The sequence below is a fragment of the Tachyglossus aculeatus genome, chromosome X4, assembly GCF_015852505.1.
Source record: "Tachyglossus aculeatus isolate mTacAcu1 chromosome X4, mTacAcu1.pri, whole genome shotgun sequence".
Lineage (NCBI taxonomy): Eukaryota > Metazoa > Chordata > Mammalia > Monotremata > Tachyglossidae > Tachyglossus > Tachyglossus aculeatus.
Window position 1 is genome coordinate 54,075,366 of NC_052098.1, and position 19,694 is coordinate 54,095,059.

Here is a 19,694-nt window from a genome sequence, read left to right on the forward strand (position 1 = left end):
TTATTATTATTAAGGATAAGAAGCAAGAAAATCCAGTATAATGAACATTAATGTGTAAAATGATTATATTTGTATGAAAAACACAAGAATTCTGGAGCCGTTTGTTTTATGAGGGGTAGTGCATCTACTGCATCATGGAATTTGAAGGTGAACCTAAATGTCAGAAAAAGGTGGGAGAAATATTGGCATCTCTGAAATTATGAAAATTGAACTTCACTTGGACAGCAGATTCTTTCAAATAATTCCCATTCTCTTTATATTTTGTTTTGTTTTCATACTTACCTCTTTTAAATATGGTAAAATGTGGAGGAAATGCTCATGCCTGTCCTATGTAATTACAGTCTTTTAATATGCCCAGTAATTATTAGTTTTCCAAAGCACATTCATTTGTATTTTATCTTTAGAACATTCCTGTGAGGTAGTATCTCCATCTTTCATATGTGGAAACTGAGGTCTGAGTAAGTAGCTTGCCCAAGGTCAGACAGCAGTCCAGTGTCAATGCCGGAACTTGAACTCAGGACTCGTAATTTCCAGACCCATCTTTCCATGACACCCTTTCTCTCTGTTTTATGAATTGCAATCTGTCTAAATTAAGCTAAACATCTCAGTGTTAAAGAAACTGCATGTGTGGACAAACAATAGCTTTGAAATATGAAGAACCATTTCTTTGTCATAGAACTAACTGTGCAAGTGAATCCGAACTGCATAAATAGCATGTTAAAATTATATTCAAGGGCAAAGCTCAGTGTCTTTTCTTGATTGGATTTATGATACTTGCATTAAACAAAAGGTATCACTAGGCTTACATGCTGATGGACTGCATTAGCAGTGAATTATATGGATACTAAAAAGAAACTGATCTCTCAGATTGAACTTGTATTCAATCAACTTTCTATCAACTACTGTCAATCTGATGCCAGTTGCTGTTACTGCAGTTCCATTTTGTGCATATTAATATCTAAGGTAAATGTTGGAACCATCAGACTTTTTTATGATGAAGGATTATTGGTGTTCCCTTGGGGTAAAAGAATAATATTAGAGTCTATTGTTGAATGGGGGGAGGGGGGAGAGAAAAAAGAAAGTAAAGAAAATAAGGGATGAAAAATTGTCTTTCCAAAACCATTCCCTCTTCCTTTTCCCGGCTTCTTGTCTACTCTGTCACATATTTATGTTTATCTTTCTTTTTTCTTCCCCCCCTTTTCTGTCTCTTTCTCTTTTTCTCCCTCTCCCCCCCCCCACCCCGCATATATATATATATATATATATATATATATATATATATATATATATATGGATAGAGAGATATATATAGATATATTTATGGAAACATTGTCGCCTACCTGAAAAACTACTGAAATGAGAATCATAGGACCTTGGGGTTCTAATTCTGGCTCTGCCACGTACCTGCTGTGTGACCTTGGGGAAGTCACTTAGCTTCCCTGTGCCTCAGTTCCCTCACCTGAAAAATGGGGATTCAGTACCTGTTCTCCCTCGTACTTGGACTGTGAGCCTTATTTGGGACTTGATTGCTGTGTATCTACCCCAGTGCTTAGTGCAGTGCTTGGCTTTCTGCCTATCTGCATATATATCATCATCAATCGTATTTATTGAGCGCTTACTATGTGCAGAGCACTGTACTAAGCGCTTGGGAAGTACAAATTGGCAACATATAGAGACAGTCCCTACCCAACAGTGGGCTCACAGTCTAAAAGAATATATGAAGACATAGCCTCTACAATAAATGATACTTGAGTGTTTATTGTACGCAGACCACTGTATTAAGCTCTTGGGAGAGTACGATACAAAAGGGTAGGCGTAGATGATACCAAATGTATCTACTTTCTTTTCACCATTATTCTTTTGAGCACATCTCAAAAGGAGTGGGCCTTCCCAGGATTTTAGTTCTAGTAACTTGTATTGAAGGGCAAGGGTAGAAGGACCTGGAAAATGAGTCTGACATTTTTAAATAACAGCTGAAGTGTTATCAGAGAAGTGCTGTGGGAGAAGTAGGGTGGTCTAGTGGAAAGAGCACAGGCTCAGGAGGCTTGTATTCTAATTGTATTCTAATTTTATTCTATTCTCTAATACATATTATATATGTATATATGTTTGTACATATTCATTACTCTATTTATTTATTTATTTTACTTGTACATATCTATCCTATTTATTTTATTTTGTTAGTATGTTTGGTTTTGTTCTCTGTCTCCCCCTTTTAGACTGTGAGCCCACTGTTGGGTAGGGACTGTCTCTATATGTTGCCAATTTGTACTTCCCAAGCGCTTAGTACAGTGCTCTGCACATAGTAAGCGCTCAATAAATACGATTGATAATGATGATCTTGGTTCTCCCATTTGATGGCTGTATAACTGTGGGGAAATCATTTAATTGATCTGTGACTCACTTTCCTCATCTGTGAAATGGGGATTAAATAAATATCTGTTCTCTTTCCCACTTAGATTGTGAGTCCCGAGTGGGACAGGGACTGTGTCTGGTATATAAGTCTATTTATTCTGATGGTATTGACACCTGCCTACTTGTTTTGTGTTGTTGTCTGTCTCCGCCTTCTAGTCTGTGAGCCCATTGCTGGGTAGGGGCTGTCTCTATATGTTGCCGATTTGTACTTCCCAAGCACTTAGTACAGTGCTCTGCACACAGTAAGCACTCAATAAATATGAATGAATGAATGATATTGTATCTACCACAGTGTTTAGCATATGGTAAGCACTTAAATGTTATAATTGTTATTATTATTAGTGGTTGTAATAGTAGTATTGTCTACATAGAAATAGAAACAGAAATATCTGTTCTCTTTCCCACTTAGTACAATAGTAGTATTGTCTACATAGAAATGTTGCAAGAATAATGAAAACTGAGGAAAAATATTATACAATAGAAAATGGAGGCAAAAATTTAGAAATTTGTTCAATACCAAGAGGTGCTCAAACCCATATTTCTTTGAAGGAAGAATAGCTAAATACATTGGATTACTTTTCCCCAAGATGTTCATTCAGTCAGTTGTATTTATTAAGTGCTTACTATGTACAGAGCACTGTACTAAGCCTTGAAAAGTGCAATTCGGCAACAGATAGAGACAATCCCTACCCAGCGGGCTTGTTTTCCTACTGTGTTTGATTAGTCTATTTGGATTTTGTAATCAATCTAACATATTTGAGTGCTTAGCGTATGTATAGCGCTGTACTGAGCTCTTGGGAGAGTACAGTGTAATAGAGTTGGTAGATAATTTCCCTGCCCATAATGAGCTAACAGTCTAGAGGTGGAGAGACATTAATATTAATAAATTATGAATATTGATTGACATATTGGTAGAATGAGAGAGTAAGGTGGAAGTGCTATATTTTCATTGATATTCACACAACCAGTTTTAAACCTATTTAAAACTGATGATCTATATGTAAGATGATAAAATGTAGTTTCATCAATTTTGAGATGAAACAGAGAGGGATTTTCTCAGACAGAGGGAGGGTGCAGAGATTGAAGCGTGGCTCAGTGGAAAGAGCCCGGGCTTTGGAGTCAGAGGTCATGGGTTCGAATCCCGGCTCCCCCACTTGTCAGCTGTGTGACTTTGGGCAAGTCACTTCACTTCTTTGGGCCTCAGTTCCCTCATCTGGAAAATGGGGGTTAAGTCTGTGAGCCCCACGTGGGTCAACTTGATTACCTTGTATCTACCCCAGCACTTAGAACAGTGCTTTGCACATAGTAAGTGCTTAATAAATGCCATTGTTATTATTATTATTATTATTATCTGATTCGCCTCAGATAACAAGCTGGAAAACAAATCTGGTTTGTACTGATGGTGTTTTTCCTAGTGTCCCCCATGTGTCAACTTGCTCCTCTCTGTCTACCTTCCCTGAGATCTTTTAAACTTAATCTCTGATTTGAAAATATTCCCCTCATGATTGAAACCGTCAGTTAAGCCAATCAAGGATCCTAGCCTAGGTTGGTTTTGATTTTATATCAAGCAGTTTCTCCCATCACATCTTTTCTTTGAGAAATCAAACAGAGAGAGGAATCAAATGGAGAAATAAACACAATCGATCAGCTGGAAATGTCCCCCCTATTCCAGGGAACAGACTGTCTTGACAAATGCTTTTCCTTGGAAATGTCTTACCAGGACATTAGGCATTATTCATTCATTCAATCATATTTATTGAGTGTTTACTGTGTGCAAAGCACTGTACTAAGTGCTTGGGAAGTACAAGTCGTCAACATATAGAGACAGTCCTTACCCAACAACGGGCCAACACTGTCCTCTAAGATCAAAAACCACTATTAGAAAAGCAGATTTAAGGAAATTGAACTCTTGACAGCGGCAGGCACAGGCGACTGCCATATGCAAAGTTTCTGTCGCTTGAAGTCGTCTCATGGGTAGAGAAAAGCAATCATTTTCCACTTCAGAAAGAATTGGAAAGCATATGATCGCAGAGAGTGGCAGAGAACTGGTATGAGGAAGGTTAAAAGAAAAAAAAAATAATATTCTGAAGATTCTTAATGTTAGGCCCTGACGGAGCCTTCAGAGGGATGCTCTTTTTGTAATACTTTTTATATTACTAAGTCCAGTGCTTTTAGGGCCAAGTATGCTCTGTTTTCCTGACTTGCCCAAGGTCACACAGCAGACAAGTGGTGGAGCCGGGATTAGAATCCAGGTCCTTCTGACTCCCAAGCCTGTGCTCTATTCGCTAAGCCACGCTGTTTCAAGATGAAGCAGCACAAGTTGAAGTCTGATTTGAATCTCTGATTCACAGTCACAGTCTCACAATCACAGTCTCTTTTAGACTGTGAGCCCACTGTTGGGTAGGGACTGTCTCTATATGTTGCCAACTTGTACTTCCCAAGCGCTTAGTACAGTGCTCTGCACACAGTAAGCGCTCAATAAATACGATTGATTGAAGTTGAAGAGGGTAACTATTAGTAGGTTGGCAATATCGTAAAGGGCCAGAGGTGGATTTCCCACTGGGCAGGAAGGTTCACAGGTGGCACTCAACTGTGGATCTTTACCTTTGAAGAAGGTTTGAGATTCATTTCCTTGTTACCTATTCACATTCTTACACATCTGTAGAGAAGTAACGTGGCTTAGTGCATAGAAAATGGTCCTGGGAGTCAGGAGCACCTGGGTTCTAATTCCGGCTCTACCCCATGTCTGCTGTGTGACCTTGGGTGAGTCACTTCACTTCTCTGGGCCTCGGTTACCTCATCTGTAAAATGAGCATTAAGAGTGAGCGACTGTGTCCAACCTGATTAACTACCCCAGTGCTTAGAACAGTGCTTGGTACATAGCACTTATCAAATACTGTTATTATTACATCTTTTGAACTGAAGATGAGTATAACACTGGTGTTTTTTCATATCCTGAAGAGAGCTACCTGTTCTTTGACCACCGCCAGAAAAGGGAAACAAAAAGGCCCTCTCGTATATGATTTTCTTGAGGCTGTTCTTCAGGTTACGATCATTTCAATCTACTGTGCATTCATAGGCTCAATAAAAATAATCTTGTAAAATTATTTTGATTGCTATTTTTAAGCTACTCTGGGACAGCTACTGTGTTTTTGTCCTTTTGTATGTTTCAAGGTTCCTAATACAGTGTTCTGTGTACAATAGGCACTAAGTAAATATTGTTGTTGATGATGATGATAATTATAGATACTTAAGATGTTTTGGGAATGTATAAAACAAATGAATTATGTTTTCTTAATATCTTGCCTGCAATCAGAGGATGATGGATAGAACTACAAATACCTTTGAAGGAAGTCCTAAATAACAGAATCAAAAACTTAAAAATTTTTGTGCAGCTATTCTTTTAATGTGCTAGCACAAAATTAGCTATTCTGAGAATTCCTTGATCCAGGGTGCTTAGGGTCTCAACTGTAAATCAACACCAAAGCAGCGTGCTCTAGCAATGCAAGTTGCTTTATTATATGAGCAAATGGAGGAAATAATTTGAGAAATTTGTTCACCTATTTAAAATCATTAACCTAAGTGTAGTATGTTAAAATACTTATCTGCCAATTTGTTCAGATATCCCATAAAAGGAGACAGAGCTTCCTTTTAGGTACCTATAGGTCCCCACCACAAGGCAGGTGAATGTGATGCTTTACCTCAAAACTAATTTTTCAGAATCAGGTTTGAAGACTTGAAGCTCCTTTGGAATATTTTTTAAACTCTCTCATAAATAGCATTATTTCACCCTCTGACTCACCCGGAGACCTTTTATTTACAGTTCAAATCAAATCAATGGTATTTATTGGGCACTTACTGTGTGCATAACACTGGACTAAGCATTTGGGAAAGTAGAGTACAACAGAGTTTGTTGAAGCTATCCCTGCCCACAAGGAGCTTACAGTCCACACGGAGAGACAGATATTAAAATAGATTACAGATCCCCTTAAACCTAAGGATGACCCTAGGGTGAAATTTATAACAACGACAATGATAATAATAATAAGGGTATGTCATGCACTGTTCTAAGCATTGGTGTAGATACAATTACTTACATTGGACACAGTCCCTGCCCCACATGGGGTTCACAGTCTAATAATAATAATAATATTAATGCTATTTATTAAGCACTTACTATGTGCAAGGCAGTGTTCTAAATGCTGGGGTGAATACAAGGAAATTGGGTTGGACACAGTTCCTGTCATGCATTGGGCTCACAGTCTTAATCCCTATTTTACAGATGAGGAACTGAGGCACAGAGAAGTGAATTGACTTGCCCAAGGTCACACAGCAGACATAATGGAGCCAGGATTAGAACCCAGGTCCTTCTGATTCCCAGGCCCGTGCTCATCCGCTAGGCCATCATGCTTCTAAGGAGGAGGAAGGACAGGCATTGAGTCTCTATTTTACAGTTGAGGAAACTGGCACAGAGAAGTTAAGTGACTTGTTCAAGGCCACAGAGCAAGCAATTGGCAAAGCTGGGACTGCAACCCAGGTCCTCTAACTCCTAACCTGTGCTCTTTCCATTATGGAAAGCTCTTTCTGTAAATTAACAACTTGTATTTCCCTTAAAAATAATGCAAATGCTCATTGGATAAATCATATAAGTCTAAAGCAGGGATTTGTAACAAATCCTTGTAAATCATGACAAACATTTTCAGTAATTTTTTCTCCAGTTCTTTGTCTTCTCAAATAATTCTTCAGTGATGTGGTCCAAATCGAATAATGTTGAGATGCAGAAAGAACCCTTACCTTTTTGACATATATATGCACACACACACATACAGTTATATTAATATGAGAAGTAGTATGGTTTAGTGGATAGAATACGGGACTGATGGTCAGGAGATATGAGTTTAATCCTAGCTGTCACTTACCTGCTGTATGACCTTGGATAAATTACCTAACTTCTCTGTTCCTCAGTTTCCTCAACTGCAAATTGGGGGTTAAATACCTGTTCTCCTACTTCGACTGATCTGAGTACATTGCCCCACAGGTTCTGCCCGGGGAAAATGTCAAATTGCCCGGCCATGCTGCTTCTCTAACAACCTCTCCCTGATCTGGAATTTGTACCTAATTTAATCCCAGGGAGAATGTCCACCCCACTGAATCCACTGCTATACTTCCTTACCAGCCCCTCTTTAAGCATGCCATCCATATAACCTTGCATGATAACTCTCCCTGAAAAATCTTCAGCCTTCCTGGTGGTGTTTCTTCTCCACCTTGCTAGCCCCTTCCTCCTTATCCAAATCCCTCCCTATAATTGGCTGTGCTCCAACCGGTGTCTTTAAATGAGGTATTAACATCTTATTCAAAACCGTCTTTCCTCTGAGAGGGGTCCTGAGGAATGAGCAATTTCTCTGTTCTAGAAACTTCAAGCATATTTATTGAGCTCTTACTGCGTGCAGAGCACTGTACTAAGCACTTGGGAGAGTACAGTATAACAGAGTTGGTAGACAGGTCCCCTGCTCACAACGAGTTTACAGTCCGGAGGCAAGACAGATGTGAAAATAAAGAAATAAATTATGGATATGGACATTAGTGCTATGAGGCTGAGGGAGGGGTGAATAAAGAGTGCAGTGCAAACTTCTGAGCCTTTGCCCTTATCTTTATTTGAGGCTTGGCTGCTTTCACCATCATATGCATATTACCAGTTAGCTAGTCTGTCAAGGGGACAATCTGTAGTTATGGTGCACCTCCTCACCTGTTTTCACTGCTATTGTTGAGCACAGCACTCATGTCTACTGTAAAAAAAACCCAAAAAACTGTTGAGGTCTTTGTGATTTATGTGGTGCAGTGCTATTCGCATAAACCAAACTTTGAGTGCTATGAGAGGGAGTTCATGGTAATGTGAATCTCTGCCAACCTCTTGATGTCTTTAAAAATCTCCCATTCAGTCTGCTGCTAAAACCTGCTGATTTTTCCTCCATAAAATTTTCCAGATCTGCCCCTTCTCCATCCAAATGGCCACTATGCTGGTCCAAATGTTCATCATATCCTGGCTAAACTACTGAATCATCCTCTTCACGTGTGTCACTGCCCTCTGCCTCTCCCCTCACCAGTCCATAGATCATTCTGCTGCCTGAATTAATTTTCTAAAATGAAATTCTGCACATGGCTCCCCACTCCTCAAAGACCTCTAAACCTCAAAAACCCATTTTTCTCTGAGCAAACAGAAACTCCTGACCACTAGCTTCATGGCACTCCATCAGCTATCTCCCATCCACTTTATCACCTCTTTCGCTCACTGCACTCTTGCTCAATCTGTTCTTTCAAAGCTACAGTAATTACTGTGCCTCATTCTCAATTCTCTCTGACTCCTTGCTCATGCCGTTTTTTCTGCTTGGAATTCACTCCCCTTTCAAATGGACCAGATCATAAATATCTCCTTTCAAGTCCTCCTGAAATTCCACCTTATCCAGTTATTAAGGTATTTAAGCAGTTACTATGTGTCAAAAACTGTTCTAAGCGCTGGGGTAGCTACAAGTCTACAAGGTTGGACACCATCCCCGTCATGCATTGGGCTCACGGACTCAGGATTAGAACCCATGACCTTCTGAATCCCAGGCCCGGGCTGTGCTGCTTTTCCACGCTGCTCATCCTCCTGTTCCCTCTTCGATTCTTTCATCACCAATCTCTGGCCCTGTATGACCCTAAGTAGTGCACTTCCATATCTCCTGTACTTGTGCACACACGGGCAGTTGGGGGAAATCCAGCCACCAGACTGACTACTACAAATTGACTTTCCTTCTATCATTTCAACCTCTCCTCTGTAAGCTGCTGTGGGCAGGGATGGTGTCTACCAACTCTGTTGTATTCTCCCAAGCACTTAGTACAACGCTCTGCACACAATAAATACCACTGACTGATTCTCTGTAAAATGGGGATAAGATAGATTGTGAGCCGTATGCGGTACAGGGATCTGATAATCTACCTACCTCAGCCCTCAGCACATTATAAGTGCTTAATAAATCCCATAATTATCATTACTTTGTAGGTCATGCGTGAACAGAGGCAACTGAGGAGAAAAGAAACTTTTACAAAATTGACAGGTACCTTATTGGTTTACCATTGCAGATCTAGAGATAACTTCAGGTGTTATCCCCAAAGGCAACTCAGATGTCACCATCTTCCTTGTTAGTATTGACAAGCATAGTGAAGATGTTGAAATCTTCCCTTTTGGCAACAATAAAAGCAGCCGGCTAAATTGCACTGGAAGCTTAAACCTGCCAAAATTAGTTCTAAAGCTACAGCCAAACCCCTCAGCGGCCCTTCAGATCATAGCATTGATATCCCCGCTGGAACTCTGGAATTGCTTTATTATCATTTTCTACAGACCTGCCACCACAATTGACTTTGGGCTGACTCTGTTAACCCTCTGGCCCTGATCTAGTTGATACACATGATACCAGAGTGAATTGTTAAGGAGGAAATAAGGAACGCTGTCGACTCTGTGTCTGAATCTATACTAGGGAAATTACTTTGGCATTAATCCAAGACATTAAAAAGTTGTGATGGTGTTATTAGTAATATGGTAAACAACAGAATGATAATATTCACACAAATATCAGCCAGTAATGCAACACCTAAAATGATATGATTATAGTAGAAATTCCAGATGTTGAAATTATAAAAATTATAAAAATTAAATTATGTAAGCATATCTTGCTGAATGGTGGCAGGGGGGTGGGGGAAGGTTTGTTATGTTAAGTATAGGTTAATTGATGCTGCCTACCTGCCAAACTAAATCCCCACTTTGTGCATTATTTTTTCTTTGTGACCTTTTAGTTCCTATATGGGTTTAGCCCAGGGAAGGGAGAGTGTATGGGAAACTAAAGTTCTCCCAGCTAGTGCCCCCTGAGCAGGCACAGAAATTGGAGCCACACTCCATAAATTTTCAATTCTTTTTTTCTTTCTCTGTCTCACTGTTTCACTGTTCAAGGCCCTACTGAGAGCTCACCTCCTCCAGGAGGCCTTCCCAGACTGAGCTACCTCCTTCCTCTCTCCCCCTCCTCCCCCTCTCCATCCCCCCTGCCTTGCCTCCTTCCCTTCCCCACAGCACCTGTATATATGTATATATGTTTGTATGTATTTATTACTCTATTTTACTTGTACATATCTATTCTATTTATTTTATTTTGTTTTGTTTTGTTCTCTGTCTCCCCCTTCTAGACTGTGAGCCCACTGTTGGGTAGGGACTGTCTCTATATGTTGCCAACTTATACTTCCCAAGCGCTTAGTACAGTGCTCTGCACACAGTAAGCGCTCAATAAATATGATTGTCTGCCTCCTTTAGGGAACCCCTTCCAGTCCTTCCACTGATTCACCCTATAAAAGGGAACTTCTGGGGAATCATAGTCCCCTGCTCTTTGCTTAGGTGGTACAATGTGTGGGTTCAAAACGGTTTTTGTTTGTTGTTTTTCTTCACCCTGCTCCTTCCCTGTATGCCAGTGTCACTTCCATATTGTACTCCTTTGATTGAGCCACTGCATGAAGATAAGAATTTATGCTCAATTAATTTGATCAATTGATTGAATTAATCCACCAGTAAATATGGCGACACTGGTCGCGTACAGCCTGGTTGGATGTAGAGTCGATCCATCAATCATTCAATTGTATTAACTGAATTTAGGCCTTTCTTCAGTGAAATACCCAATGAATCCATCTACAGTATTTATTGAGTGCTTAAGGTTTGCAGAGCACTGTATGAAGTGCTTGGGAGAGTACAGTGCAAAAGAGTAGGGATAGATGATTCCTGCCCTCAAGGAGTTTACAGAGTAGAAGGGGTAGACAGATTTTAGAATAAATTACAGATGGTTTGTACATAAATGCTGTGGAGCTGGGGAAGGGATGAATAGCAAAATGCTTATGGGGCAAACCCAGAAAAGCTCTGATTGTAACCCCCACTACTTTCCTAGATGGAATGTCCCTGTTAAATCAGGATCTGTCCTTCAATATCTGCTCTTTTTAAAATATTTGTTAAACACATAGTGTCAATTAATCAATGGTATTTATTGAGCACTTACTATGTAGAGCACTGTACTAAGCACTTGGAAGAGTACAATACAACAGAATGAGCAGACACCTTCCCTGCCCATAACGAGTTTACAGGCTAAAGGGCCAATAAAACATTAATATAAATAGTCTGTAATATATAATTTTAAGACACGTACATAAGGGTATTCTATCCCTTGTTTTTGATTTTTTAGGGTCTCCCTTTGTCACTTCCTCCAGCCTTCTGTCACTGCAGAAGAAGAGAGGCAGTGTGGCTCAGTGGAAAGAGCATGGGCTTTGGAGTCATAGGCCATGAGTTTAAACCCCGGCTCTGCCAATTGTCAGCTGTGTGACTTTGGGCAAATCACTTAACTTCTCTGTGCCTGTTACCTCATCTGTAAAATGGGGATTAAGACTGTGAGCCCCCCGAGGGACAACCTGATCACCTTGTAAGCTCCCCAGCGCTTAGAACAGTGCTTTGCACATAGTAAGCACTTAATAAATGCCATCATTATTATTATTATTAAGAGCTGCCACACACACTCTATGACCTGTGGGGTGATGTCATAGAAGGTGGCAGTGTGACATCACAGGATAATCCCTAGCCTTTGCTGTTGGGCTTTAGCAGCCTCCTCTTCCCCTGAGTCATTAGTGACACTCTGCATGGGGCAGCACCCCATGAGTAAACACACCCACCCACACAGCCAAGTGAACACACACAGAAACAACTGTCACCTCTTAAAAATCAAACACACTTTTCCCCTTTCCATTCACTACTGTCTTAATGACCAACTCTGGTAATTAGCACTTTTTGTGTTACTACCCACCTCTGTGAAGTGGGCTAAGTGAGCCTCAGGCAGGACGTTTTTAAAGGAGCTCCTGGAGACAATCAGGCCCGTTTTCATGTCACATTCCCAGCAATTTAAAAGGCAGGGTGCCCTTTAAGGGCCAGTCACAGCGGCTCATTCACTCGGTCATATTTATTGAGCGCTTACTGTGTACAGAGCACTGTACTGTACGCTTGGGAGAGTATAATAGAACAATAAACAGACACATTGCCTGCCCACAGCAAGTTTGTAGTTTAGAGGGGGAGTCAGACATTAATATAAATAAATACATTACGGACATGTACATAAGTGCTTTGGGGCTTGGAGAGGGGGGACGATAAAGGGAGCAAGTCAGGGCGACGCAGAAGGGAGTTGGAGAAGAGGAAAGGAGGGCTGAGGGAAGGCCTTTTGGAGGAGATGGGCCTTCGGTAAGGCTTTGAATTGGGGGAGAGTCATTGTCTGTCGGATATGAGGAGGGAGGGCGTTCCAGGCCAGAGGCAAGAACTGGGCGAGAGGTCGGTTGTGAGATGGACGAGATCGAGGTGCAGCGAGAAGTTTAGCACTAGAGAAGTGAACTGTGTGGGCCGGGTTGTTGTAGGAGAGTAGCGAGGTGAGACAGGATGGGTCAAGGTGATTGCTTTAAAGCTATTGGTAAGGAGTTTCAGTTTGATGCGGAGGTGGATGGGCAACCACTGGAGTTTCTTGAGGAGTAGGGAAACATGTCCTACACGTTCTTGGAGAGAAATGATCCGGGCAGCAGAGTGAAGCACTCCTTGATTAAGCCCTCTTTTCCTCCTCCCTTCTAAGGCGCCATGACTTGCTCCCTTCATTCCCCCCTCCCAGCCCCACAGCAATTATGTACACGTCTGTCATTTATGTATTTATATTAATGTCTTCTTCCCCTTCTAGACTATAAACTCGTCGTGGGCAGGGAACCTGTCTTTATTAATAATAATAATAATGGCATTTATGAAGCGCTTACTATGTGCAAAGCACTGTTCTAAGCGCTGGGGAGGTTACAAGGTGATCAGGTTGTCCCACATGGGGCTCAGTCTTCATCCCCACTTTACAGATGAGGGAACTGAGGCACAGAGAAGTGAAGTGACTTGCCCGAAGTCACACAGCTGACAAGTGGCGGAGCCGGGATTTGAACCCATGACCTCTTGATCCAAAGCCCGGGCTCTTTTCCACTGAGCCACGCCGCTTCTCTCTTTATTGTTGTATTGTACTCTCCCAAGCGCTTACTGTAGCGCTCTACACATAGGAAGCACTCAATATATACAGTTGAGGTGGGGTGGAGCAGGAGGTCAGTGGAGTTGAGGAGTGATAGAAGGCGGGCAGCAGAAGGGTCATCAGGAACATTTATGTGGATAGCGAAGCCCCCAAGGGTCAATGTGGGCATGGAGAGAGAAGGTGGGGGGGCGGTTACAGAGGCCGCGGTTGGTTGAGGGTGGGAGGGGTTGGATGGGAGTGAGTTGATGGGGGCCGGTGCAGGGGGAGGGAGACGAGAGCACAGACAGGCAAAGACCCAAATCATTTTTATTTATCTTTATTTTTAATGACCCAATGGTGAGTTATCTTCTTCAAGCTCTTAAAATTAGGGGGCATAACAGATGGCAAGTTGGTTTAAATAAAATTTTTCTCATTTTCATTTTAACTAATATCACTGCCAAGAGATGAAAGCTTCATCAGTTTCTTTTTCCATACGTTGTAGCCTATCCATCAATGAAATACTGTTCAGAATGTAATATTTCAGTTAAATATTTAGTACATCAGGAAATCTGTGATGTTCAAAATTAGTACCCCCAGTCTATCTTATGAGAACTAAACCTAAACTAGACTAGAATTAAACTGAACAAGCATCTGCTTTACTAACGGTAATGAGAAAGGGTTAGATATGACACCACCTACAGTGCCAAGAATAAGAAGGTGGTATTACATGCATACAATAGTTCAAGACCCATACTAAGTGCTAGGGTAGATAAAAGAGTTAGGCATAGTCCCTGTCCCACACAGGGCTCAGAGTCTAGAAGGAAGAACAGATATTTAATCCCTTTACATGTGAAGAAACAAGCATGGACAAGTAAAGTGACTTGCCCAAGATCACACAGCAGACAGGTGGCAATGCTGGGATTAAAACGCAAGTCTTCCCACACCCAGGCCCATGCTCTCTCCACTAGGTCAGTCCTCTAAACTGTAAATTCGTAGTGGGCGGGGAACGTGCCTACCAACAAAACACATTGCTATATTGTACAGATGTCCTCTTTTAATGCCACAGTTAGGAGCAATAAAAAGACGGTTGGGCCCAACCGCCTCAAACACTGGACTGCATTTAGTGGCGTGGTCAGTATGTGACATGTTTCCTCAGCTGGTTGCAGAGTTGGGCAGCTTGCAGATACTTTTTCTTAATATCTTCATATTTTTTCTCCTTCCCGATCAAGACCTCGTACTGATTCTGGGTGCACACCAACATCATTTCTACCAGGTTGTGCTGCTCATCAATGTTTCGCCCAAGAACGTTGTTATAGTCTAGTAGGGCCACACATTTTTTTTCCATCATTTCTGCAAGATTCTCGGCTTCACTTCTGCTATTAACTTGCTCCGCTAAGGAAATATCTTCGTCTTCGGGAGGCAACTCGGGCATTTCCGTATCGTTGACTGAGGCAGATTGACGGAGGTTCTGCAGACCTTTTATCGTCTCCTCAATTAAAGGCAGATTTAGGACGCAAGGCTGAGAGGGACCCTCGGGAACTCTTCTCGGTTCTGACTCTTGGATCATCCGAAAGGTCCGCCTCTCAGGCGGCTGCTCTCCTTCGGGAATTCTGGGTGGAAATGCCTGGTAGTCTTCCAACAGCAACCTCAGGTTTTGAATGAACTCCCTAATATAAACCTTCCTGTCTTGCCAGATGTCCAGCAGCGTGTTAAAACACGCCCTGCACTCCTCATCATGGCTGCCGGCAACAAGACGGGCGGCCTCCTGAAGGACGGTCGCGAACAAGATGAGAAATTCGGGGCCCCCTTTCCGGCCGTTCTGGAGAACATCGTTCGCCAGGTACAGGAGGATAATCTTCCGTCCCGGGTTGACCAGGCGGAACTGCTGAAGCCACACGGAGACGATGGTGCACGCGTTCTGGCGGAACTGGAGGACCCACTGGGATAGGGTCACGATGCTTTGCTGAGAGATTTGGAGTTTCGCCAGTTTCTCGACTAGAACCGTTTTGGCAAAGGAGGCCATGGCGGCTTCGGCGGGGCGAAGTGGCGGCGGTGGAGGGTTTTCAAAAGTCTTGAAAAAGACTGGGAAGAGCCGGATCGAGGCGGCGGGGCGGGAGCAACTGTCAAAAAGATGGCGGCTGAGGGAGCAGAAGCTCCGTGACAGGAAGTGGCGTGACTGAGGTGAGGGGGGAGGGGCGGGTTTCTCTGGCAAGCGGCGCACGCGCCTCCAACGGCCGCCTCTCCTTGGCGCGAGCCCCGGCGCGGCAGGGGGCGGGGCCGGGCCGCCTGCCCCTATAGGACGATCGGGGCCCCCTCCCAGAATCCCCTGCGGGAGGCCGGGCGGGGCTCGTCGGCGACGGCCAGGGCTGAGCATGGCCTGTCTCCTCAGCCACCTGCCCCATGGAAGCCCCATCTGTGGGGAAGGGAGGGACGGGGGATCACGGGCTCCGTTTTGCACAGATTTATGACGATCGAAGGGCTTCGGAAAAATAAAAAAAAACAGTGTTCTACACCACGGCAGTACTCTCCTGTTTCGCCCATTTTGAGGGGAATCTGTAGCCATGTCATGTGTGGTGCAGATCTGTGACTCTCTTTTATCTTTCCCTGAGCCAGGCATTGAAAGGCGAATAGTCCTGATTGATTTTCCCTGACAGCAGTCCCCTATCGCTTTATTTTCCACATGATCTCTGGAACTCAAGAATAAAAGTTGGTTTTACTGCAGAGCGTTCGCCACCGTGACTGGGGATTACTTTTGAAAAGATACCAAGTGTTTTCTATTTATCGAGGGCATGGTGAGGGGAAAAGAAAACCTAAAAAAAGAAATAGCTAAAGAAAGCATACTAAAACCAACGATGATTTGTTGGGTTTTTTTGCCTCTGTATTGAAGCAAGCTTGATGGAAGCAATGGGATGTCAAATATGGTGGGGGGCACTCCAGCCCCCAATTCATGTCCAAGCCCAACTGCAGACTATATTCAGATAGCCAGCTCTATTTCTGCCTGTCCTCCCTAGGTTCTGGAAAGCTGCCATTTATGCTGATAACAAGACTAATAATAGTACTATCACAGTTCTTCAGTCGACTCATTTATTCAAAGATTGATCAAGTCCTGTGCTTGCCTTTTTCTTTCTCCTGCAGCTTGTCTTTCAGCCTTTTCATTCATTAGTCCTTCCACCAGGACAGTTCAAGCCAGTTGATTCTCCTATGTGTTGACAGGCCTGGTAACAGATTTGGTGGGAGAGCTTGAAATGAATGGCTAAAAGAGTGGCTAGATATCTGTTTTAAGACTACGGAACAATTATAGCCTAGCGTGATATATCATGAGTCCTCCCACTCCTATAGAAAGTTGAGGCTTGTGTCACTCAAATATGAGAAAATGATGCACACCCTAACAGGCCTGGTAACAGATTTGGTGGGAGAGCTTGAAATGAATGGCTAAAAGAGTGGCTAGATATCTGTTTTATGACTACAGAACAATTATAGCCTAGTATGATATATCATGAGTCCTCCCACTCCTATAGAAAGTTGAGGCTTGTGTCACTCAAATATGAGAAAATGATGCACACCCCCTGAAGCAAGAGCACGGGCTTTGGAGTCTGAGGACATGGGTTCAAATCCCAGCTCTGCCAATTGTCAGCTGTGTGACTTTGGGTAAGTCACTTCACTTCTCTGTGCCTCAGTGACCTCATCTGTAAAATGGAGATTAAGACTGTGTGCCCCCCTGTGGGACAACCTGATCCCCTTGTAACCTCCCCAGTGCTTTGCACATAGTACGTGCTTAATAAATTCCATCATCATCATTATTATTATTATAAATGACAAGACAGTGAAATAAGGGGAAACCCCATATATATATATATAGGACATATGGCCGTTCAGGCTAAAAAGGGGCATATGCTTATAGACTATCTTTGGATTTCATTTCTCCATATTGTTTCTGTGCCCGATGACCTTGGAAGATAAAAATCTACTGGGATAATATCTTACAGATATATAAGGTATGCTGTCTAACAATGCAAGGATTAAAAAAGACATAGGGAACTGAATCAAAAAGGCCAGCAATGGCCTTTGGAAGACTGCAAGACAGAGTGTGACCCCACTGGGTTTTCAAGTGCTCTACATTCACTGAAGGTCTACAGGCTGTTGTGGTGACCAACCCCTCTAAAAACAAAAAAAAAATCTTAAGAAAGCATAGTAAAACCAACAATAATTTGTTAGTTTTTTTGCTTTGTATTGAAGGAAGCTTGACAGAAGCAATGTGATCTTTTTTTAGCTCATTGTGGGCAGGGAATGTGTCTGTCATTATATTAGGACATAACCCCCGGCTTCTAATGCAATCGTCATGTAAAACCTGTCACTTTGAATGAACTACACCTGAGGGAGTCAATCAGCACCACCATATAAGAAGTAAGGAGAGGCAGAGGAGTTGGGTGCATCCTCAATCAGCATTTGCAAGTGAGGAAATAGAATGGGTCTGTCAACCAAGAATCAATCATTTATTCAGTGCTTACTGTACTAAGCGCGTGAGAGAACAATTTAACAGAATTGGCAGACATATTACCTGCCCACAAGGACCTTATAGTTGTAAAGGGGGAGATAGACGAGAATATAAATGAATTACAGTAGGTACATAAATGCTGAGGGAGGGGTGAATAAGGGGCGTAAATTTAAGAGCAAGAGTGTTGCAGAAGGGAATGGGAGAAGAGGAGATGAGGGCCTGGTCAGTGAAGGCCTCTTGGAGATGTGCTTTAAAAAAAGCTGTGCAGTTGGGGACAGTGATTGTCAGATGTGAAGGGGAAGGGCATTCCAGGCCAGAGGCAGAATGTGGGCAGGAGGTCGGTGGCAAAATAGATGAGATTAAGGTACAGTGAGTAGGTTAGCAATAGAGGAACCATGAGTACAGGCTGGGTTATAGTAGGAGAGTAGTGAGGTAAGGTAGGAGGGGGCAAAACGATTGAATGTTTTAAAGCAGATGGTAAGGAGTTTCTCTTTAATGCAGAGATGGAAGGGCAACCACTGGAAAAGTAACCAGAACAGAAGAAAAATCTGCTGCCTTGACTACTTGGTCTACTTTCTAAGAAACTAAAAGATAGCAGCTTTTGTTCTCTTTTTCAAGTGGAGGTAATGCGGCACAGAAAAGCTAAAAGCTAACCCATTTGCAGATTGCACGCAGTGAATCAGGGTTGGGAGTTGAGTTGACAGTACAATGAAGATTATTCTCAAAGTGGATTGAATATATTTGCATTTTTAAATGCTGTGGCCAAGTAAATTCAATAATTTCCTTGGAAAGGATGGAAAGGAATATTGAATAGGTCTATTAAAATGTTACATCACTAGTTTTATCAAATGTTTACTTAAACTTTTTACAAAGGCATTTTTTTACTCATTCTCCAGCATGCATGAAAGAGTAAAATAACACCTCCAACCTTTAGGACTCAACTCCTTGGCAAATTCTACAGATGCCAAATTGCTAGAGCAGGTGCTAAATAGCTACTAGTTTATCACCCCAGGATGTGATGAAGATAAATGGAGCCTTGTGAATTTTCCTGGTGTTTCCCAATTACTGGAACACCTGTGCTAAATGACATGGTGCTGATCCACCATGAAAATTCTTACAGTATTCTGAGGTTCCCTTGGGTTCACAATTTCTACTTGTCTAGTAATCCTGCAACCAAATGCTGTTACTGAAATTTACTTTCCCCACCACCACTTCCCCTCTGTGACATAGTATGGTATTGTTGGAAATGTTGCTCTTTTTTCCCTTTTCCATTTCTTCCTTCTACCCTTCCATAAATTTTCATTTTACATTTTTGAACTTACTCCGAACTGTTTCCCTCTCTCCGGTGTCATGTGTTTTGTCTGAAAGCATTGACTTGTTTAAAAGACATACCTGGTTTGAAAGACCGAGCTGCATTTCTGATACAGCGTCTAAACCAATAGTATTTATCGAGCCCTTACTGTGTCCAGAGCATTCATTCATTCAGACGTATTCATTGAGCGCTTACTGAGTGCAGAGCACTGCACTAAGTGCTTGGAAAGGACAATTCGGCAATATGTCCCCACCCAGCAATGGGCTCACAGTCTAGAAGGGGGAGACAGACAGCAAAACAAGTAGATAGGTGTCAATACCATCAAAATAGAGTTATATATACGCATCATTAATAAAATAGAGTAATAAATATGTACAAATATACACAAGTGCTGTTG

At 42.2% G+C, this 19,694-nt stretch overlaps 1 protein-coding gene across 1 annotated transcript; it reads right to left on the reverse strand.

Moving 5' to 3' along the window:
* Positions 1–14,622: 14,622 nt before the first annotated feature.
* Positions 14,623–15,864, reverse strand: LOC119947915 (regulation of nuclear pre-mRNA domain-containing protein 1B-like). The gene has a single exon (XM_038769568.1). It carries the CDS (start codon positions 15,862–15,864, stop codon positions 14,623–14,625), a length of 1,242 nt encoding a protein of 413 aa, XP_038625496.1.
* Between the last annotated feature and the right edge of the window lie 3,830 nt (positions 15,865–19,694).

Excerpts from the sequence above, each read along its gene's own strand:
- LOC119947915 (XM_038769568.1), bottom strand. The coding sequence starts at position 15,864 with ATGCTCAGCCCTGGCCGTCGCCGACGAGCCCCGCCCGGCCTCCCGCAG.